Source organism: Mycteria americana, chromosome 6 (assembly GCF_035582795.1).
Source record: "Mycteria americana isolate JAX WOST 10 ecotype Jacksonville Zoo and Gardens chromosome 6, USCA_MyAme_1.0, whole genome shotgun sequence".
In the NCBI taxonomy this organism is placed as follows: domain Eukaryota; kingdom Metazoa; phylum Chordata; class Aves; order Ciconiiformes; family Ciconiidae; genus Mycteria; species Mycteria americana.
This window is the reverse complement of record NC_134370.1, coordinates 24,524,522-24,548,112: the sequence shown is the minus strand read 5'-3', so window position 1 is coordinate 24,548,112 and position 23,591 is coordinate 24,524,522. Positions and strand designations below refer to the sequence as shown.

At 45.0% G+C, this 23,591-nt stretch overlaps 1 protein-coding gene across 3 annotated transcripts in view; it reads right to left on the bottom strand.

Moving 5' to 3' along the window:
• Positions 1-446: 446 nt before the first annotated feature.
• The window catches only part of ZSWIM8 (zinc finger SWIM-type containing 8), a 64,851-nt gene continuing 41,706 nt past the window's right edge, over positions 447-23,591 (bottom strand). Inside the window, exons 10-27 of one of the 3 annotated variants that reach the window (XR_012776164.1) lie at positions 21,255-22,263; positions 20,282-20,413; positions 19,149-19,328; positions 17,648-17,831; positions 16,990-17,088; positions 15,948-16,072; positions 14,439-14,670; positions 13,501-13,653; positions 12,493-12,715; positions 12,008-12,297; positions 11,003-11,226; positions 10,232-10,714; positions 9,461-9,629; positions 6,931-7,104; positions 5,354-5,473; positions 4,209-4,387; positions 1,672-2,909; positions 449-690 (exon numbers count right to left, since the gene is read on the bottom strand). Coding sequence is in view for 1 of the 3 variants with exons in the window: in XM_075505106.1 (XP_075361221.1) it covers positions 2,706-2,909; positions 4,209-4,387; positions 5,354-5,473; positions 6,931-7,104; positions 9,461-9,629; positions 10,232-10,714; positions 11,003-11,226; positions 12,008-12,297; positions 12,493-12,715; positions 13,501-13,653; positions 14,439-14,670; positions 15,948-16,072; positions 16,990-17,088; positions 17,648-17,831; positions 19,149-19,328; positions 20,282-20,413; positions 21,255-22,263 (4,180 nt within the window). In the remaining 2 variants the exon portion in view is untranslated. Of the gene's footprint in view, positions 691-952; positions 2,910-4,208; positions 4,388-5,353; positions 5,474-6,930; positions 7,105-9,460; positions 9,630-10,231; positions 10,715-11,002; positions 11,227-12,007; positions 12,298-12,492; positions 12,716-13,500; positions 13,654-14,438; positions 14,671-15,947; positions 16,073-16,989; positions 17,089-17,647; positions 17,832-19,148; positions 19,329-20,281; positions 20,414-21,254; positions 22,264-23,591 lie in introns of those variants that run through there. The other 2 variants (XM_075505106.1, XR_012776165.1) reach the window with 2 other exon arrangements.

Here is a 23,591-nt window from a genome sequence, read left to right as displayed (position 1 = left end):
TAAATGAGGGTGCAGCTCCTCCACACAGCTCCCATCTCTGTCTGCTCACTCTGAGGAACTTTTTCAGAGAAAAGACTGGAAACTTCTGAAAATACTGACCTGTGCCTCAAACCACTGAGCTGCTTGTTCAGCCAATGTCAGCCTGAGGTGAGATTCCCTGGCTCTTCCTCTGTTTGGGCTCTGCAGCTGCTGGAAGACAACTCTGACAGGGTCTGTCATATGGAAGCAGTGCAATCTGGATGAGGACTAGAATGGGTAAAATAACCAAAGAGAGAAAGTTTTGAGCACAGTGAAAGATAATGGGCCTTGTGATTTCTCTTCTCTTACGGTCTTTATGGGGACTACACAGAATGAAAGCAAGTACACTTCCAGATAAAGTCCATTCTAACCTCACGGTAAGCAGCTCCACTGTATTTTCCCAAAACAAAGACACTGGTGACAGTGCTCTCATACTCCTGGTGTTTTTTAATTACAGTAGTCTGAAAACTTGCCCGCTCAGGGTCTAAGTGTAGTCTTCTAATAGATATCACAGATAAGGCTCTGCCATTTCATTTCCCTATTCAGTCCAAATCCTCAATGCAGTAACAGTCACTTCTGCTCCTGATATTTAACACATTCAGCTCTTTTGCTCATTTCCCTTCTGCTTCTTTCCTTCTAGAAGATGCTCCTTTCTCTTCCCCTAATTTTCTCCTATAAGCAGCAGAAAGGAAAAGATTACATTTTATTAGAAGACTCATTTGTCTCCAAACTCCTTTCCCAGTTCTGAACACACAAGAACCAGAGAGCACAGAAAGTGCTTCAGGAACCCAAACCTTCCAGACATCAGGCTGTTCTCTCCAGTCAAATCCAGGAGTTTTGCCCAGTAACTTGCAGCTCATAATCAACATAGTTTAAAAACCACAAAACTTAACACATTCTTACGAACATCAGCATTTATAATTAGCATGTAACTAGACACCTTATGGGGGAATACAAGGGGCTGCAAGGAGATCTTTAAATAGTTACTGTTGCACAATCAGAAGTAGAGGAACTTCAGTCACACTCTCTGGCCTGTGCAGTACACAAAGTCAAACCAAGGGAGCCTGTTCATCTGTTTTGCCCTATGCCTATGAGTTAGTTTGTTTAAGAGTATCATTGAAACTATCAAATACAAACAGGCACATATTTCTAGCTTGCAGAAACTAAAAGCTCCCTATTGTCATTGGCTAAACCCAAGTAAGAAGCAAAATACATTACTACTGAGAAACTGGATTCTTAACATCCATCAATCATCTGACTTCCAGTTTTAAAAGCCCTGAAATTTATGTGCTTGTATGCTTACAAATGGCAGTAGCCTTTTAAATTTCCTTGGCATAAAAATAAAAGCTTTCTAAAATTAATTTTCTGCAATGCTGTCCCTATTGGATATCTTGCATAGTCCACCAAACTTACATCTAAATGTATGGGAGCAGACCACTATCCTTCTTTAACAATTACATCAAAGGTAAGCAGCTACTGTTTTGCACGATACTTTGGAAATACAAAGGTCCGCATTACCACACGATATCACTGGTGTCGAGACCAGAAAAGGAACCTGATAGCTGGCAGAAGTTCCCAGCTATCAATAGGCAGAACATCCCAGGCTTACCACCAACTCCCCTGACACCCATCAACGACCCAGTCCGCATGTACCTCAGCCTCTGCAGAGGCATGTCATTCTCAGAGCAGTACCAGGCAAGGAACTTCTGGCTCACAGCTTGTATAAAAGCTCTGGCCACCTGCCTTGTGCTGGACTGCTGTTCCTCAAGGCAGGACAGCTATCCACCAGGGCTCACAGGAGCTCCCACTGACACACAGCTGGCCAGCTCCATCAGACTGTCAACATCATAGCAGAGAGAAGAGAGTCAGTCTAAGAAAACGAGTGTTTAATCAGGAAACGAGAAGAGACAAGGGATAAGAAACTGATTACAGGAGAGTAATACCCCAGCCAAAAGAAACACGATTGTACAACTTGGAACGACCAGGATCAAAACTTCCTATGAGCCAGCAGTGCCCAGTGAGGGACACTCCTGAGAAAGAGCCCAAGCACTTCTGGCAGTCTCCAGGCAGCAGTCATGGACTCTGACTGCCCAAGGTCCAGCCTCTGCCCTCAGCAGCTGCTGCAGAAAGCCGCAGAGGTGGCCCTGGCCCTGCTACTCCAGTCTCAGCTTCTCTCAGCAGGAGGTGCTGAAAGGAATGGAGGGAGCACTGGCTGTGCACAGCAGTCCCAGCCTCTCCCGACAGGAGATGGTGTGTGGAGTAAGAGAAGCCCATACAAAGAAAAAAAAAGTTTACATATTTATAAATGCCAAAATAAATATTTAAGACAGAATCCCCCACCCCTCTAACACGTGCGTAATCACACTGCAAACTGCTCGCAGGACAGCCTCCAGGGGCTCAGGGAAAAAAGCGGTGACTACGCCACAGGGCAGCCAGCTCAACTTCCTTCTCGTTTCCTGATGCTTCTGAAGCCTGCAGCCCACTGGGAAGGAGGAGGAAGAGCGAGCAAAGCAGAGCGCCAACACGCAACAGTGCTGGAGAGGAATGTCATGGTATAAATACATCAGATCAGTGGTTTCCAACAAGTTAAAACTAAAATAAAAAAGACACCAGAAGGAAGGATGGTGTAAATGGAACTACAACTATGCAGGGCAAAGGGTTGTGTGTCCATGGAGCTCCGCCTGCTGTCACGGTGAGAAGGTGGTCATTTCCAGAGAGACCCTTTGCCACAGCTCCTTTGTCTGCTTGCTGCGCTTTAGGTTCTGGAGAATATCATTAAACTGCATCATGCCCATGGGAGTCAGGCAGAAGGCGCTTCTGGCGCTGCGGATGGCATTCACAAAGTCATCGTAGTCAGCTGGAGTGAGATGGATCAGCCGATGATGGATGTACTGGATGGGAACAGGGAAAGAGCCTTAAGGTATTTGCTCACCACCCTCATGCTGGTGACACTTACAGGAGGACTCAAGAGCTCTCAGGGCGATACGTCACATGATCCTGTTACCCCACGAGAGGTCCCAAGACTCAGAGGCTCTGACAAAGGAGAGCTAGCTCAAAAGACAGCAGTGCTGTACTTTACAACCTAACACGGCCAAGGCGAGTGTCCCCTCAGAGCACCAAAATGCACCACACAGCATCAGCAGGTGTTCTCTCCCTCATGAGTGCCAAATTGTGCCATAGTACAGTGCAAAAGGGCAGGCTAACGCTCTACCCCACCACCCACCAGCATCTAACCCTCATACCATTCATTCTGCAGGTTATACATGGGGACCCAGCACATTCACTGGACAGATGTCCCCTTTGCTAACAGGTATGGAAGGAGTAAGGCTTACACTAAGTTGCTACAAAATATCTCTAGGCTTAGCACTGTCACTTCCATCAGCTTCTCAACTAAGGCCCCAAAACTGCACGTCCAGCTTTTGAGAAATCTGTTTCCCTAATGTAGCTCAGAAAAAGAGCTGAAGTGAAGAAGCTGTCATTTCTCAAAAATATCACCTAGGTGATAGGACAGCTAATCAAACCTGTACAGTATGTCTACAGAATCACCCTTCTAGTCATTTATTCAAGGGAAGTAGGGACATGTGGGGTATCCTGTTTACACTGTTTTAAGGAACAAGCAGCTCTGGTATTCCAGCTGGCTCACTGAAACACACTTGTCCTGGTTTCAATAAATCCTGAGAGATCTCATCTGTACTGGTAGCTGACCAAGCCACTTCCACTATTAGTGCCAGCACCGGCACACCAGACAGCCATGCCAGGACTTCACGATGAGGGGAAGACAGGCTACAAACAAGGAAAGAAAAAAAAGATAGGCTAGGAAGGGAAGTGGACAGGTGGCCTGAAAACACAGCAAAGAACACAGCAAAGAAAAAGTACAGAAGTTAAAAGGTACGGGTAGCATTTGGAGAGAGGAAGAAAGTGGGCAGGGAACACAGAACCACCCAGTCCTTCATGGTGAGCACAGGAGACAAGAGGTCTGAAAAGAAGCAGTACAATGATGCAGCCTCCATGCAGGCAAGCAGTGCCTATTCTAGTCCCTGCTGAGGGAGAGGGATGCATCAGGCAACGGACCAGTTCAGCTACCAGTACCCAAGGTCCCTTCCCCTCTGCACACACACATGCAGGCAGTACCCTAAAGGCAGGCAATGGCCTGGCAGCTTTGACAGGCAGGAAGATAGGCCACACATTACCTGCAAGTAGGCCTGCTGGCACCTCTGCACCAGCTGGTGGAAGGCTGGGGTGCGCAGGTGGTTGTGCACATGAGCAGGGTTGAGCCTCTGTAGAGCTTCCATGATGATTTCCTGGAGCACAAAAGGGCTCAGCACCCCCTTGGCTGCACCAACGCAAAACTGATGCACGTAGTTTACACCTGCACAGGAAGGAGAAGTCAGAACAACAGTGTTAAGGTAAGAGAAACACAAGAAATTGGGTACTTCCCAGCAAGAACCTGGATTTGGAGCACCTTCTTCTCAGTGTAATGTATCCTCCAGCAGGCTTGGGGGAGACACTCTAGCAAACTCATAGGGACAAGAGATCATTCCAATATATCCATCAGGTCTGAGTAGAGACCAGGTACCACCTGAGTCACGGATATTCCCAGTTCACCTGTCTTTAAAGGGGATATGAAAGAAAACTGATGTGCAAGGTAACTACAGAGGCAATGATACACTGCCCCTCCTCCCATTGCTTCTTGCCTCGCCATCTAGAAAGCACCTAGATGCTCCAGCACTCAGGCCTTAGGGAGCCTGGAGAGACAGTCAAGCTCCCCCACTGCTGCCTACAGTGGAGCTCCCCCAGGAGCAGCAGGAGATGCCATGCCACTAGCCAGGCTTCTTGCAGAGGTTGTTTGGTTTGGTTTTTTTTTTAAGTTCTTACTGCTGATGAAAGAATTAAAAAAAATGAACTGACAAAAAAGATCCAAGAGCAAAGTGGAAGCAAAAACAAAAACAAAAACACCAAACGGTGGTTTGAGCACCTATTGCTATAAAAGGTCTTCACAGGTGTAAATATACATAAGAAAGAGGAATACCTACAAGATAGCAGAAAGGGAAAAGAAAAAGTTGTTATAGAATGGAAGAGATGCAAGTGCTGAGCCCTGTCCAACCCCATGCACTTCATCCAGTGCCTCAAAATTCAACAGCATGCCTACAGAACCCAGAAATGGGACAACTGCCTGGATGAAAGAGCACCAGGGATCTTCTGAAACATTCTCAGAAATGGGATCAGATATCAGGCTCACCCAATCTTTGAAGTTTCACTCTTTGGAGAGCTTTTTCCCACCATGGTCCAAATCCCAGCAAGTGGATTTCTACTGAAGTACTGCTCTGAGCCTTACCTAACTTCGCAGCTAACCCAAGGAGCCATTTTACATCCTCCGTGTAGGGTGGGCTGCGGGAGAAGTTGTTGGGATGGTCGTTGTGAGCTCTTCGGCCAAGCATCTCCAGAGCCAGCATCCCTGTGAGAAAGGGGCAGCCAGAGTCAAGCAGCACTTCTGCCCAGTAAGACTTAGTCTAGCACTTTACTCACTGCAGCACAACCTGATTTCATCAGCAGAAAATTCCCTAGCTGCAAAGAGTCCAGAGAGAAACAAAAGGGCCATCTTGGAGCCTGTCACTTCAGGAAGTATCTGCAAGAACATCTGGATCTGCTGCTCCAGGCTGGGAAATCTGCACAGCCATCACACCTCACTACAGCTGCAAAGAGATGCTCCACTAGCACCCTCTACAGCAGGGTCAAGCAGACAGCCCCAAAGGCTGCACTACAAGAGGTGTCCTGAAAGCAATACATTTGCTCCAAATTTTGCAGCAGAGAAGCTACCCACATCAACCTACTCAGCTGCAAGACAACAGGTCAACACTGAGCTGCAGTATTGCCAATCTGCAAACATTTCACTTATTCCACTATGGTTCTTCACACAAATCCTCCCATTTAAAAAGTTTTAAAATAGCAACAGGCACTATGTCTTGATCTTCCAGACCCTTTTCCCCCACCCCCTTCTCTGTTACTCAGGCTATTAAAAGCCTTTCATGGCTTACCACTTACCACTGCAATGTTTCCAATGACATCTACACCCCTTTCTGGCTAACAAGTGCTTTCTTCTCTAGCTTTCAACAAAAAAAAACAAACAAAAAAAACCCCACAAAAAAAACCACAAAAAAACAAACCTCAAGCAACCTCCAGATAGCCTTCCTTCCATTTTCTTGCTGTTTCTCTTTGTTTGCTGCGCTGGGCTGGCTTTGCTTATCTTAGAGGCTCCCTTCTTCCTCCCCAGGTATCCAGTGGGTTGGACCATGACCATGTACAAGTAGCTTACTGCAATCTAAGCTCAATCACAAACCCCAAGAGTGATATCCTTGTACGAATGGCAGTTCAGGCAGAGACTCTATTTCCTCATAACCACCGTGACTGGGAAAAGAATGCTAATTACATACCCACTCCCCACAAAATATAAGTTCCCTCCACGTCAGTCTTCAACAACCTAGCTGGAGAGGCACAGGGCACATCCCTCTGTGAAGACTCAACTGGTATTATTAAACTAGAGGTGTGCCTGCACCATCCATGAGCAGCAGGAGCTGAACTCCATTTTTTCACATAGTCACAACTTACACAACCACATCCTCAGAGCCCTATCCAGACTCCTTTGTACACACCTGCTGAAAGGCAAGATTCTTCCAGGCTCTAATCCACTCAGCTTTCTCTTCTACTCTGATGCTCTCAACAGCAACTGTTAATCTTCTATTGCTTTGTCTCCATTTTTAGCCTCCACATATGATCATACTGGCTTTCCCCATGTAGCTAAGATGCCATCGTCCCCAACCAGTGCAGTAGCAAATTGCCAAATGATAGTGAAAACCTGCAGCCCTGCCCTGAATCCCTCTCGAGGGTCATAGAAACCCACTTGGCCGTCCTTACCAACTCGGTATGCGGAGTGGAGGTAGTGCAGACCCTGGGGGCTCACAGGCTGACTGTGCTGCTCATCCTCGGCAGGAAAACCCCCTGTAACAAGGGAGTTGGGCTGTGAGGACAGAGTTGTCAAGGAAGCCCCCTGAATCGCTGGAAACGTTGATCCTGCATGGACACTTCCTACTGAAGAGAGCAAAACAGCAGCATTAGGACCCACCACCAGCCTAAAAGAAGGTTTACTTGGGCCATCATCTCCCTCACCTGACCACCCCCTGCCAATGTAGTGTTCTGTTCCCCTAAACAGAACAATACAGCAACCAAAAACCACAGACTTACTGCTGAAATACAATGGGCTAGGAATATCTCTATTTTGTTTGCAAGCAGGGCCTGAAGGGTGTCAGTTACATGGCTGTCCATCTCTTTTGCAGTATACCATGAACATGCACATCATCCATGTTTTACATGTAAATACATGTGTTGACTCAAAGGTCTTTGATATTATTAAATGGCATGTCTGGTTCTGATTTCTTGTCCAAGGAAACAAGCATGTGCATGTGTACACCTGATGAGAAACTGCTGAGGAAAATGATTGAGCAGGAACAGTATTAAGTCACTCAAAGATCAAGTCCAACATTGTGAGGTTCCTCCACTTCTGCTGTAAGACAGCTATGACTCCATCCAGCTACCATGCAGGAAGAGTGTTACTGGAGGCTAGCCTCCAATCCATCCTCAGAAATAACAGCCCAGCCATTGCATACACTGGCAGTGCGTACCAACAGTAAAAACAGCCAGGAAACTTGAGAAGCTCTGTCACCTTCAGACACTTAACTAGTATGGGCAAAATGAGGGGAAATTACAGGAAAATCCATTACATTGTACCACCTAAACTTGTACAGACAGCAGTTAAACACTGAGCGAGTAAGCTGTATCCTGACAAGGTTCTCAAGTTTATCTAACTTCCGTCTTGAGAAAGGTACGGAGAGGAAAAAGCAAAGTTTGCCTGAGAATTCCAGAGCAGAGATGCCATTAGGCGTGTGCACATTGTTACCCTTATTTCACAGCTTCTCTGTGGTGCAACTACACCAGCTCGGGCAATGCTCCAAGTTCCAATTTCTCCTCTTCCCCTGACACCTCCAGCATTTTTTTTTTTTTAATGTTTACTAGTGAATAGTTGAATACCTGAGAACAATGTGCCTCCCAGGAAAGATCTGTCTGACCTTCTCAACCAAGCAGACACACAGTGCCAAACAACCCACAAAGAGGGGCAAAATCCCATGCTGCATTTGAAGTCTGGCCAAGGAGAATAACCCGTAAGAATGAGCTAAATTGAGCTCAAGCGTCATCATGTGACTATGTACTCCAGGAACAGGGAAACAGTATTTTAAGAACTGAAAACAGAAGTTTATGCAAGCTATAAACAATGGCAACTGGAAAGGGTGGAGTTGTTTTTTCCTTTCATTATTTTAAGTGCTCTAGGATGAGTTAGCAGTTCTGGAAGATTCATAACTCTTTGGAGGAGTACAGAAATGGTTTCTCACAATTAAGACTCACAGCATCAGCCCAGGACTAAGGCTGTCAGCAAAGAATGCTCTTCAGATCCTAAGGCGTTCAGGACTATTCTAATTGCTTTTGTGGTGGCTTTTTGGCATCAAAATGCAAGATAAAAATAACTGAAAAGATTCTCCTGATAGTCTGGATATGAAGGAGGCCAACACAGCCCTTAAGTGTTTTCCCATGTACCAGTCTTCCAGCACCCGGTGAGTTGCAAAGCACTGATAAGCAAATGTACAAATAGGCAAACATTACAGCCTCTCCAGTGAGGGGATAACAGAGCCTGGGTCAACTGGTGCAAAATCCCACGGCAATGACAGCACATCCACAATTCAGTCAACGTCTGCTGTCCCAGTGCTGCACACTACGTGATGGATCATCACCACCACTCTAGCCCCAACACAACACGGAAGCAATCATTCAGATTGCCATTGACATGATCCTGCCAAAACATCTGTCCTCTCTACAGAAGTTCCACATTTCAGGTACTGGCTGCCTCCAATCCCTTCAGGCAGGAAAGACATCTATTAGTCTAGAAGTCTGCTACAGACTTCTGCTACTGTAGCAGAAGTCTGCCTGCTTCCTGCACTCTCTATTCATCTGACCCAAAGGAACCACAAGAGCCTGCTCAAGGTCATCTATGCTCATCTTACCCTAAGGAGAGGGGGAATAAAGCTCTAATAAGTTAGAAGTCAGAAAGGCCAGGAGGGCTCCAAACACACTTTAGTCTGAGAGGCCAAAATAATCTCATACTGGAAATTTAGCTAAACAGAAATTAAAGCTCTACTAGCTGAATCAGACCCCACTATGAATCCCAGTACCCCCGAGCATGCGCATCTTTAGGCTGGGGTAGATTTGGTCAGAACTTTTCAGTGCAAGAACCCTGGTTCCACCTGTGGTCAATGCGGGGCAGGACTTGACTGGGGTACAGCTAGGAGGCACAGGAAACAAACCTATGCTATGCACAGCCCAGGGCTGTAACACTTACTCGCTACATTGGAAGACAGTGACAGTCCTGTCTCACTGTGATAGGGATGCACCGCAATCTGCGTCATGGATGGGACCGGCACACCAGGGAATGACACTGCCGTAGCTGCCAGTGATGGCGTTGTTACCGAGTAAGGGTACTGCGCTCCTATGAATGCTGGATGGACACCCTAAAATAGAAAATAAATAACAGTCATGTCTACTTTTTCTAGCCATTTAGAAGTACTCCAAAACATGATGTCCCTACACAAACCCTAGAGCATTTGAAGTCCAGTCTAACAGGGAGGAGGAAGCACAGGAAGAATCAGCCCAGAAACTACATTGCACCACATGATCATTATATCTTCTTGCTCCTCCTCCTTTTAAATCTAATCAGTTTGCAGAAAACAACTCCAAGAACTTTCAAAAATAGGCAGAGGTTAAAATAACCTTTGGTTTCCCCTCTGTAGTCTCTGTTTAGCCTGCAAGCTCTCAAGAAGACAAGCTTTCTGTCCAGTGCCTTCTGAGAAACTATAGAGCAATAAAAACTACTGATGTATTATATTTTATATTCTCTTGAGACTTTACATGTACCCACAGAAGGCTCCTTATAATGCAAAAGCTGAGCTGGGGAGCCAAGATAAGTATCACAAATTGGCAAGTAAGTGAGAGCAGAAGATAGATCTCAAGCCATGGCAGGTCTGAGCCCCACGCTCTCCCCAGTCAGACGTACTCCCTCTGGAAGCAGCCACACAAAGTCACCAGAAATGAACAAGGCACAGGCAAAACTCACCTGCGGGTATGCTGAGCCAGGCACCGGGAAGACAGCTGGGCGCGGCATGTGCTGGATAGTGTGTCCAATATACTGGGGATTACAGGGGATGTGAGTCTGAAGGGTGGTGTAAGGGTGGAGGCCCTGCGTGTGTGTATGTGCCATTGCCGGCCCTGCCATTGTATGCTGCTGGTACATGGTCGACCCCACAGAGATCACCGGCATGACTGTTGCTGCTGCCGTTACCGCAGCTGCCACTGTTACAGTGGTCGGCTCAGAGGTCACCCGGTTGTCTGTCAACCCACGTGCTGCTTCAGAGGCAGCCCGTGCACCACTGGCACTGCAGCCAGTGGCACCTTCTCTCTGGGCTGGGGTCCCACCAACAGTCTGTTCGTAAAGCCAGTACCACTGGTGAGCTACTTCAAAGAGGACTTCTGGGTACACACCACCTCCTTTGGCTGCCTCTTCTACTGCCATACAGGCCTTTTCCAGCATCAGATTGTCCTGGGGACAGTGAAAGAAAAGCAGAAGTGAAGAATGCAAAACCAGAAACACAAGAAGGCAAAACTACAACAGGAGAAAAGTATAAGACACTCTAAAATGACTGACACTACGGGGAGCAGAGAGATCACAACTATGCAGCAGAATAACCAGTGTTATTCATGAAACATAAGAAATCCACAGAACTGGAATTAAGGCTGTCCAGTGGCAGAGGAGCCAATCCCACAAGTAGCAGCATGTCCTTGATGCTGGAAATCAACCTGTGCTAGCCAGCCCCCATGTGATGCTCACCTGTTCCTTACACTGCACCAGAGCCCTCTGGATCTCATTTGGATTCAGGGCATGGGCATGGGGCAGGCAGCTAAGTGCTAGTTCAGCAGCTGCCCGCACCATGTTGGAGTCTCTGGCCCGTGAAGCTCTGTCTGCCAATGATGCCACCTCTGGGGGAGTCAGATGTCCATCCCAACACTCCACCAAGATGTTCAAGGCTGCGCTACCAATCTCCATGGCCTGCCCTAAGAGTAAAAGAGAAGACTCTCACACCACTGTATGATCCAGATCCAGTCAGCTTTCCCTCAACAGGAGGTGCACTCCTCACTTCCTTCAGGAGCAGCAACACAGCCCAGTTGCTCCCCTTAAACTCTAAGGCAAATTTAGGCTCTTCCTCCCAAAACAGAGGACAGGCAAGAGCTCTCAATAAGCAAACAGTGAGTGAGGGTACCATTATCAAAGTTAAGCTAAAGATGCATTTCAGGCAGTGAGAGGAACTTGCTATAGCTGATTTTAGTACCCACAAACCACAGCCTAGACTGTTGCTCCATTTCCATTGTGTCAGAAAAACATAACTTTTCAAGGGTGTGTTTTTCAGGCTCTAGAAGCCATGTGGATAGAAAGTAGGTAGTAGGTCTGGGTGCAAACAGAAGAAGGAAGAAAGTGAAATCCTGAACACAGCCAAAGAGCATGTTCAAACTTGACAAACATCTGTCTCTTCAGGAGACCCCCCGAAGGGGAAGTTAAGACCAGTCTTAAGACCAGTCACCAGTCTCTGTGTGAGAAGTGGTCTGTGGCTCTGAGGACTGAAGGATGTTGCAGTATAGACAAGAAGAAACAGGTCACAAGAACTTTCCAGGCCAAAACATGCACCACCATGCTGGTGCTCAGCTTGTACTGCCAGCTGTGCCAGCCAGCTTACATGGATACCACAGCACATCAGCATCACCATTTTTGGGCATAAGCTCACCTCCCTCCCCTCCTTCCTGCCCAAAAACAAGCTTCCCAATAAAGTTTTGCTGTAACCTGTGATCCAAGAGACGTGGGAGGAGTAAGTTCTAGAGAGCCAGTTGGGAGACACAAAGTTGTGCAGCCCTAGTGCATACAGCCCAATCTCAAAGGCGCAGAGATGAAGGTTGCGGTGTGGTCCCTGGTGCCCACCACTGGAGGAAGGGTGGGTGAAGATGGAGGTACTGCTGTTTCCACCTGCTTTTATAAGGACTGTCTTAGCCAATTCAAAGTAGAAGTGAGCAGCTGCTTCCGAGGGCTGGTTTGGGACATGAGGAGCATGGCTCTCCAGCCGCCTCCCTTTATACCTAGAGGAAAAAGATAGAGGAACCTTTCAGACAGCAACAAGTACCCCAAATTCACTAGCTGGGGTGCAAAGCCTATGTTTCAGGTCCAGAGGAAACAAAGCAAACGCTCCCAAGGAAGTACTTCCTGATGCACACTTGCTAGTTCCCTGACATCAGGCCTAGAGGTTGCCTCCGTGCATTGGTATTATTCATTACCTGCCAACTTCCACAGTCTTTGCACGGGCTCCCCCGCTGGCTCTCCTACTGCCACTGGAAGAGGAAGATCCCAGCGAATCACTTGAAGAACTGCTGATGCTGTCACTGTCCTGTCCTCTGCCCCAGGATGTTGTTGCCCATCCCCCACGTAGTGGACGCCGACTGAGTGTTGGAGAACTGTCAGAGGTGGTTTCAGGAGCACTGCTGTCAATACTAGCCATGCCTACAACACCAGAACCAACACAGTAATGTCACCAGGGTTGGTAAACGTAATGTGGGTAGGTAAACTCCTACCCACATCACCTACAGTCCCAACTAAGATCAGCCACTGTCAGTGACAGTCAGCCTTACAGTTGCCAGGCATTCAACTTTGCACATTAAGAGAGATTAAATTAGTCAGTTTGGCCACAGATATCAGTGTCATTTTAGAGTTCTTGGATTAAAAAGCAGAAGAGTCCAAGAACAATGTATTTTTATTTCCCCCATCACACTATCCCAGCCCCTCACTCCATCTGCCAAACTTTGTGGCAGAATATAACAAGAAGCAAATATACATACAAAGTCAAGTTCCACAGATTGTAGGAGCATGAAGAAAACCCTTCTAGTATATGCTGCACAATTTACACAAAGGTTCTTCACATCCTCAGCCTCTAAATTATACCCTTCCAAGAGAAGTGTAGAGAGGCAGCAGCTCCTCTGAATTTGTTTCTGGACCCAGAAGCACAGTGCTCCACTCCCAGAGTCCAACAATCATTCAGGTCCAGATATCTAATCCATCCCCCAGAACATATCTGGTGTGAGAAAGGTATGGTAACTTGCCATACAAAAGGGGGCAGGAAATCTGTGGAGCAAAACCTATTTCTCCATGCCAAACACCTCAGAGACAATCAACTGCTTCTGTAGTACAGGAAAGGCTGACAAGCGGAATGAAAGAGCAAGGGAATTGCCAAAACCCCAGCAGGCTGCCTAGCACTGCACTAGATGCTGCATGAACTACGCAGCTCATACCTGTATGTTTCTTCTTCTGCCTGACAGGCGAACCCCAGCATCTCCCATTGTATCCACCTCGGTTTCCAAGGGCCAGACGACTGGGGACCTTTCCCTCTTGTTTCAAGACTGTGGACTCCACAGCTGGCTCACAAGGGGACCTCTGAGAGCTCTCTACATAGACAGGACAGTGACAAGGTAAACATTATGATTTGTTTCTGTATCTCTAAAACCAGATGTGGCCATTTAAAAGATATAAACATCAAAAGATGCGGGATTTTTATAAAATGAGTGGTATTTATCAGCAGGATTATCTCAATTTTCTTTCAGTATTAAGCGTATCATCTGATACCAAGCCAAGAACATTTAATCTTAGCAACTCAAGATTTGGAAAATCTGCTGCAACTACGGAAAAATTTTAGAATAAAAATGCTCCAGCAACCCTAACCTTATTGCAGTCATCCTCAGCTACTATTGATCTCTTTGGGAAGAGTTAAGAGACCATCTGCTTTCCACCAAATGCTGCTGTATGTGACGTTTGCCACCAAAGTGGAGGCACAGCTTGAAGAAAACCCGTTTATCTCCAATGCCCTTCAGCAATCTTAGTTATTTATCCTGTATGAAGGTACCTGACTCAGTGTGCAACTTTTTGAAATATTGCACCTCTGTGATGCAAACCTAAAAGACGGAATCACAGTAGTTTTATGTTAACTGGTTATACACCTGGCTCAAGATAAGAAAACCTGAAAATTAGCTTGAATTTCTATGCAACAACAATGTGTACCGAAATGGATCCAGCCAAACAGGTAACAGGGGAATGACGTTCTACTAACCACGAAGCAGCCAGATGGTAATATACATCACTCTGACTACTTCCCAAAACAGACAAAAATGTACAGTGTCAATTTTGCACTGATAACAGAAGGGTTTCAGCATAGCCCTTACACAGCACCTCTTACCCTGTGCACTCTTCTCCACAAAGTTCTCGGGACTGCTCTGGACTGCAGTGCTTACAGCAGCTTGCTGAGTGACAGAAGTCCCTGGAAGCTGCTGGATTGCTGCAGTGGACTGGGCAGCATGTTTGGAAGGAGATTTTTGATTTGCTACTGTAGGCTTGCTGGATGAGTAGAAGGAACTCAGAGTCTGTGGTTTGTGAGTTTGACTCTCTCTGTCCAGGAGTTTGTCTAAAATCTTTAACAGCAAGGAAAAAAAAAAAGGAAGAGCCATTACACTAAGACATAGAGGGAAAGTACCAAACCAGCTTCCTGGTGGACAATAAATTCCATTTGGTTGGAAAAAAAAGAAAATGTTTATTCTCTAGAAAGCAGGCATCGTCTTCCTGCACTGAAGATCAGTGATGCACAGTTGAGAGCCATGTGGCCTACATTACTGAAGAAGCAAAGATTCATTTGTACTCAGCAATATCCCCATTTTCACTTCAAAAAGCCACTGGCTTTATTTGGAAAGCACCCAAAACTCACAATACAGAAGTAATTCTGGTACATCAAGGACAGAACAGAGGACTCTATGTTTAGTTCTGCCAGTCCTTAGATGTTCTTGTTTAAGTCACCAAAATTCTTTGCTCACCATCCAAAAAATCCTGTCATACCATTATTGAGAAACTGGTAAAGCCTTCTGAGACTTTCAGACACTAGAGAAACTGCCTTCTACCGGCCTACAATAACTCTTTCTTATCCTTACTTATTACATAATTGGGGAACAATGCATAACCACATTTTATAGGTTTGTCCATTTCTACTGTTCATTCTCCACACGAAATGAACACCACGAGCATTTATTTGCAGATGACTGATATCACAGTGTCCTTGTTATTCCCTGTAGCAGAGAAGAGTATAGCAAAAGTGCTTGTACTTTAGGAGACAGAAAGACACTAATAATATTCTTGCTGGGTAGAAATGTTTCTGAATATAAAAGATTAATAAAACCCTTCCTAAAGCTTCAGCAGTTTTTGATATTTTTCCTGCTTTGTGGTGGAGGGGGCAGAGTTTTACTATCTTTCTTGCATAGGAAATTGAGGCACAGGTGGACTAAACTAGTATATCAAAGAGGTGAGAGATTAACAAACAAAGGGTTTGCTAGATACACTGTTCTGCAGGCCAACATCCCTGCAGCAAAACAGAATCAATCCCCAGACCACACACATGGTGCACACTGGAAACCCCTGGGACAAAGGACTTGTTTTAGCAGGTAAGCAAAAGCAAAAGCAGTGAGAACACATCTCCCAGCTGGACCTTAAGAAACCCATGGAAAGAGTGCCTCTTCCAGGGCAATGCACACTGCACAATCAGATTTTGCATCAGTGGAAGAACACAAACACTACCACATAGCTTGTAAATCATCAGTACATGACAAAGCAACTTACGCTCACTGGCAAAACTATCAAATCCATCAAAACCCAAACATGGTTTGGTCTGCATCTCCCTCTCCCCTTTTAAAGGGAAACTCACCTTCTTCAGCTTAGACTGATCATCCTTGTAAGTAATCATCAGGGCTAGTGCCAGATCCCCTTTCTCCCTTCGGGTGCCTTCACACAACAGAGGATGTTCTGCTTCACTGACAGTTGTTTTCATGCCTGCAGGCCAGAAAAGAGGGGATGAAGAGACAAGTGAGCCCATGGGACTACACCACATCCTGAACACTATCTATACCTCAGACTATTTTATTCACTTCCCTGTCACAGGCAAAAGAAGATTTCCCCCCACCCCCCTATTTTTCTGTTAACTTCAGAAGTAGGTCATGAATACACAGGAGCTGCTGTCTATCCCCAGAATACTAAGCTTGCTACAACTCTCAGAACAACCAGATCCTAATATGCCACAGGAAAAGAGTCCAGGCAAACCCACAACTCCATCTTGAAACAAACTTTTCCAGTTTCTGCAGATGCTACAAGCCAGCATTCCCACACCATAAAGAACTCATCTTCCTCCTTTCAGAGATGAGGAAAGAGAGGACAGGCCTTGTTTAATCCATGCTATTCCCTTTTGCATGCTGCTTTAAAACAGGCATATCGTATTGTCGACATTATATGTATAATCACTGCTTTGTTGTTGAAGCTGATAAATGATGCAAGAATCCAGTATTATGCTAAGATCCTGAATTATATGATAATCTTGAGAGTACTTCTGCTAGTCTTTCACTATCATTGTCTAACCTCTTCTGAAATGATTGCCTTTTGTTCTCTGAAACTGTCCATCTCCATTAAAGTCCAAGCAATACATCCTCTGTGACAAAAGAGCAAGAAGAAAGCTAAAATTCATGTTACTACTTTAACGTTCAGTTCCTGTCCTGTATTCTCCTTCCATTTCTCACAGCTTTGCAGAGGTACCTCAACCCTGGCATGCAGAATCCTTCTGCATCTGGTTCTGATAAACTGTGCAAACACTTTCATTTCTGCACCAAACTGGAATGAACTACTAACTCTCACCATCTACAATGAGGCAGGATGCAGAACATGGATGAAAAAGGACATTTCTTGCAAAAGACTCTTACCAAGAGCAGCAACAGCTGCCTCAAAACCAAGCTCTTCATCTCCAGGCATTTCATTATTCCAATTACGGCTTGGGGGTCTAGAGCCTGTAGGAGAAACCACTGAAAGAAGACGAGAATTAGTGGTCACCTTTCAAACTAGACCTCAAGGTAAAAGCCATTTCTGAGAGCTTTCTGAATTTGCAGAGCTTCCTGTGGTCCTATTACCTTGTACCAGTTTCACGACCACAGCACTGTCTTGGATTTTTTTCCCTTTCTCTCTCTAAACTCAGAAGGCTCCAAACCAGGCAGGTATATTGCCAAGTCCTTCTAATCCTAGGTTGTTGTGTTCTTTTTTAAATACTAGTTTTATATTAGCTTCCTCTGAATACAACCAGCATAAGATTAGAAAAGTCAGTCATTTATAACTATTTTACAAACACACACAGAGTGCTGAAATGTGGTAAGTTTCCAGTTGGTTTCAAATGTAAGCAGAAGGAGAGATAATTCCATTGAGGCACAAAGTACCTCTAGAGCAACATGGAAGTGAAGAGCAAGGACAGTGTGTGAAGAATCAAGATTAGGTTGTTCTTACACAGAAGACAGTTTCTCTTTGAAAACCCCTCAAGATCTGGCATCTCAGAACATGCCTTTTGCACACTCAAGCCAATGCAGACAGTACCTGGAGTGCACAGAACATCAAATATAAAGCTAGCCAACATCAGAGGCAGGACAGGACGGTAATCACATAATGTTCCTTCTCGCAGTTCTTCAGCTCTTCCTCGAATAGTGTTCATCTCATTAGTGCCCAAGGGAATCTTCTTCAACAGGGCTACAATCTCAGACTCCTGATATGCCAGCTTCACCTGGTAGTATCCACAAGGAAACAGAAGAAGCTGTCATCAGCACAGGCCCTGTCAGTAGTGGACCATTTTTCCCTATACATATGTTAAGGTACAGCAATAGTTTTTATCAGATCATTAAATTACAGCAACTCTTAACACCCTATCTACCTTTACCATTCTCTCCACACTGAACACAGATTTTCAAATCTAATACAAGTCTTGCCTCATATTTATACACAAATTTTTTTACTCAAAGTATCACTCTTGAGCTGCATACAGAAAAAAAACACATCAGCTTTCATAAGAACATCGGGAGAAGCATTTAACTGTATAAGTCAGTGGAAAAGGTGATTACTCTTAATTGTAGGAAAAAAGGATGCTATGTTAAGTAATATACCCATTTGAGGCAACAGAGACTGACTAGCAGAAGAATGGGCATGGGGTAGCAGCATGTACACCACCAGGATGAAGACCATTACATTTCACTACTCTGTGGCATTCCTGCATTCTCTCCATTCTTAACATGTGAAAGTGATTGTTTTCTTTTAGCTAGCAAGTGACTGCCAATCTCACAATCTTCTAATCAGACTGTAAGAAGTACAGATAATCAGCATAACAAGTGTAGCTGGTGGACACCTAGCAACAATACACACCTCCAGGGACTGCACAACCCTGCAGTGAAAAGCAAGGCAGCTGCAAATCATACAGACAAGGTCTTAACTGGACACTTCTTTTTTTCTAAACAGGAAGCCTAATAGTAATCAAGCAGTGTCCAACATAATATGCCTGCACAATGCACGTGTTCACTTGCCAACAAATGAGATATCAGCAAGAGCAACAATTTTCAAACATGTAACAATTGCACCAACTCACCCTAAGGAATAAGTTTCAAACCATTTCACCAATGCGAATATGGACAATTCCATTTACAAGTGGCTTTATTTTCCCCAGATTAGCCAAGCAAACTGGAAACATATTTAAGATAAGTAGTAAACTGTTCTAATTGACATAATATATTCATAAGAGATTTTGTATTCATTTAAGTATTTTCAAGCCTGTAGCTTCATGTGAAACCAAGGCTAGTTGGCACATGAGGTCTGAGCTTCCTATCAATGAAGGTAACCCCAGATGAAGTGATACTTCTAATCATTTTTCTGGCAGGTCAACATGTGCTAATGGAATGCGCACACAATCCATTTAGTCCCGCTGCAATCAATTTTAAGGAAACATATAAAAGCATAACCAAACTCCCAAAGCTGAAATGGGAACCACATGAGCAAAAGCATTCAAGCAGCACAATGTTGCTTATGGATACTGCCTTTTTGAGATGTTTCATACCTCCAGAGCCTTTGTAGAGGCAGGTGGTCTCTGCAGCTCCAGAGCAAACATTCCTATTCGGAAGGCCAGGTTGTGGTACTCCAGCCGCTCACTCAACACAGTCAGCAGGAAAGCAGCTTTAGACAAAGTGTTGGTTGCCATCCAAGTCTGCTTGCTGGTTGATACCTTGTTCTTTTTGCCCTGTTTGAGGAGAAATTTGTCACAGGACACTTTCCTAAACATCCTAAATGATTCTATGCTTGTTCTCCTACCCTTTGCAATAATCAGTAGACAGCAGAAAGAATAAAACACATTTAAATTTTATTCCCCTTGCTGAGGAATCACAAATACCAGTGGTTACTGATGAACATCATTCCTTCCCCTATCTCATCCCAGCACAACACAGTGGAAGAGCTGGCCTGTTGATAAGACATATGTCCACTATTGGACTGATGCTGTGCAGGCAGATGTTCCATGCCTGTCCCTTCCAAAGGAACCCTTCTATACAACAAACACTGCTTAGTGCCACTACAAGTGATTTTCCATAAGTTTATGCTTATTTCTTTCCTCTCCAACCCTCTATCCTGAAACAGCAAAAATTCTAACATTCCAGTGGTGCACATTATGAAATAGGAGACTAAAGTTTTGGAGAAAACCACAAGAAACAGGCAGGTCACCTGCACAGAGCTGCACAAAAATCAAGACTTCTTATGTCTGCTGTATAATCTCATAGCACACAGTAGCAAGTATTTCTTAAACAAAACATCCTTTGAAGCTGATGTTAAATAGGGTGGGGTTTGTTCAATGAGATTTAAAATAGATTCCTAAAGGAGCTGCAGCTTTTAGCAGACAAACCAAGCTTCTCTCTGAAGCATAAGAAAAAGTGAAGAAGCTTTTAACTAAACTTGAGTTTCTGAAGACTCCAAGTCCTGCTGAATGGCCTCTTACTTTTTTTCTCCCTTTTATTCACCCACACACGCACAGTGATCAGGCACATTAATGACATCCAGAGAAGTTCAACCCAGAGGAAGCATCAGTGAAGGGCCTTGAATCACAGCAAATGAGAAATGCCTGGGAATGCTGTTGTATCCATCCCACATATTCCTTCTAACTTACCCTCTACCCCCAAAACTAGACAAGCGCTCTCTCTCTACCTTAGTTGGTGGCTGCTCCACTTTGAGATCTGGAGGGTTGGCCAGTAGGTCCCTGGCAAGCTCTACAGTTAAGCGGCATGCTTCATTACTGTATCCATGTGCATACAGGGCCTCTGCACAGGCAAACAGGATCTGCAAGAAAGAACAGATGGTCATATTCAAACCACACTACCCTAGGCTGGAGCTAGCTCAAACCACTTGTCTCAAAGACTCTGCAAACACAATTCTCAATTAATTTCTGCAGCAGGTGTTCTCAGAGTCCTCCTTGCCTGGACCCTTACCACCATCCCTTTAAGCACTCCGCTAAAAAGCCTTTTCTTCCATGATTAAGTCCCATCCTCCCTCCAAGTGCTATAAGAGATCAGAGAATAACTCAAAAAAAACTAAAACGCAAACTGACTGACTATAACCATTTACATGCATCTCCATTTCAGCTGTTTGCTCATATAGGTGCAAGATCTAAACATATTTTGAGGTTATTACACGAATGTGACACAGTCTATTTAGATTGCCTCTGGCTTTCCAGAGAATTTCTGCCTACATGGTTGGATTTAAATTTTTCCTGCTGGGCATGCCTCGGTCTTACTTATTTTTAAACTCAGCTCAATTTTGCCATTTCCAAGAGTGAGACTAGGAAAGAAGCACATACTGTTTTGCCTACATTTGTAAATCCTGGAGTGTGAGATGGTACCAGCTAAAACTGGGACACACTTAAGTTAGCACAGAAAGAGGAAGTCAAGTTTGTGGTAAACAGACATGTGACACCACTGCATTAAGACTGTAGATACCTTATGATACAATGGGTCATGACATTATAGTTATGCACTTGATTTAACAACATACTAGGTTAAGTATGACAACTAGGAGGGAGGCGAGACCATGATGTATACATCACATGTTTTGAACTAGATTCAGCTCACCTCCATCTGGTTCTAGTTCAAAACATCAGTGTTTTGAACTAGATTCAGCTCACCTCCATCCGGTTCTCCTGCTCCAGAGGCTTTATACCAGCAAATATATCCTGCTCCTCTTCATTTCCTCCTTCAGCTTTGTCATCATCTTCCTTGGCTACCTCTTGTGGATTCAGATAGTATACCTGGTAATCGTCTTCCTCTTCTCCATCATCCCCTCCCCCTGCTGCACCATTCTCTCCCACTTCTTCTGGCTTCAGGCTCACACCACCGCTGTTCTCATCTGCAGAAGGCAGGTCATCATCACCACTACCCATTTCCCCCACAGAATCCTTGGGTGATTTCTTGGCCATGGAACTGCTCCTGACACTGGGCTCAGGTCCCTCAGAGAAGTACACCCCACCATCCTCCTCAAAGGTGTCCCTGTAGCTCCTGCTCAGTGGGCTTTCTGTAAAACTAAATGTGTTGCTGGCTTCTGCCCCCAGAGCCAAGCTGCTGTCATCCAGGCTCATCTCTGCCAAGTCCGGCTCCAGAGAGCTGTCTTCACTGCTCATGCGGCGTTTCCCACTATGTTTACTGGTCAAGCCTTTGCTCACTGGCAACTTTGCTTTACCCACTGCAGTCTTATACACAGCTTTATCACCTTCTGCTGAAAGTCGTCTGAGAACCCTCTGCGGCGTTTCAGAGACAACTTTCCGCTTTCCAGTAAGTTCCTTCGGACGAACTGCTGGCTCCTGGGGAGAGGGACGTAGCCTGTCCCCAGGCTGCAGACATGGTCCCCCGGGCTCCTGTCCGTGGGTTCTACCAGCCTCACAGGCAGTTTCTGCACACTGCAACCGGCAGCTCCTCTGCTGGATGGCCTTTACCCAACAGAATGAGTTCTTCTTGTCAGTGCTGCTATATGTAATCCCAGGAATGGGATAAGCTTCCTCCCAGTTGAAGTAACAGGCTTCCACAGCTGGCTTGAAACCCTGGAAGAGCTTCTCCAGTGATTTCTTGTGCTGACCCCTCTTAACATTATCTATGACTTTCAGCTGCCACTGTCTGAGCTGTGAGCAAAGGTCCCTGCGCCTAAGAGAAGAAGTAAGAGGACAGGTTAGAAAGCAGACACAAAATGCACCTGTGACAAACTACCTCTTAACCCACCGAACACCTCCTCCTTTTGGTCAGAAAAATCTTCTGCTGAATTAAGTATAGACAGCATTAGTAAGAAGACAAGCTGAAAAAAGGAAACAGGTATATTAACAACCAAGTCCTAGACAGGCCCATGATATAGAAGCAAAATGCAAACAGTACCAACATGAAAGCACAATACAAACTGGGAGGTTTCAAATGAAATACTGTCTGCCTGGTTTGCTTATCTGCCCCAGATAAGGTATTAGCAATGTGAGCCTCAGCAGTCTGAGACCAGAGGGTGCCATGGGGAACTGCTCTTGGAATCATTCATAAAACAGTTTGCAGCAGCTGTGAAATGGCCCTGTGAACAACTCCAGTCAAGACGTTCAAAAGTACAATCTAAACAGCGTACCCAGGGAAGCACAATGCCAGACAGGACCACCTAATCTACCTCCCATGCACTTACCTCTTTACCCTGGCATGCTTATCTAGAGCCCAACAATTTAATTTAGGATTTAGCAGGCTGTCCTCAGGAGAATAAACTGTTGCAAGCCATAGGCACAGAACAAGACAAAAATAACTGATGTTCAAATAACTCTGAGGAAGAAGCAAGCTGGTAGGGTTATATAGACTTAAATTACACAGCAGTTAGTCCCATGCCCCGTATTACCATGGGAAGAACAAAGTATTTCTGCATTTCCCAGCTCCAAATCTCAGGTAGGGCCTAAGCATATTGGCAAGATAGTCTAAATAGATTACACATTTGGGTGATCTAATTCAAGAAGAGGAGAAGACATTTCTAGAAATTGCACCAAGTGTCTGAATCAACTGCCATCTTGTTTCTGCCACAGATTTCAGAGATTTGAGGTACAAGCCCAACACTTCAATCCTCCCAGATTTCCTATCAAAAGCAAAAGAACAAAAAAATCAAATCAAAACAGGGTGACCCAATTTAGGTGCAAAGGGTCTTAGGACAAAAGGGTCTAAACAAAATGGACTGCTTCTATTTGCCCATTAAAGAAATTAATTAACAAGGGAGCAGACTGGTAGGGCTTAATCAAGGAGAGGATTTTCAGAAGGAAAAAGAAGGGGGAACTACTCAGGAAAGGTCACATAAGGATGAGAGCCTGCAATGAATTAGGAATAAGGTAGCAAGTCTCCTTATGATTCACTGGAAAGAATAGCAAGGATGGGTAGAAGAGGGTTCTTCTTGGTGACTGTTCAAATGCCAAGAGAATAGGTAATCAAGAAGGAGCATTTCAATTTTGCATGAGCTCAAGTAG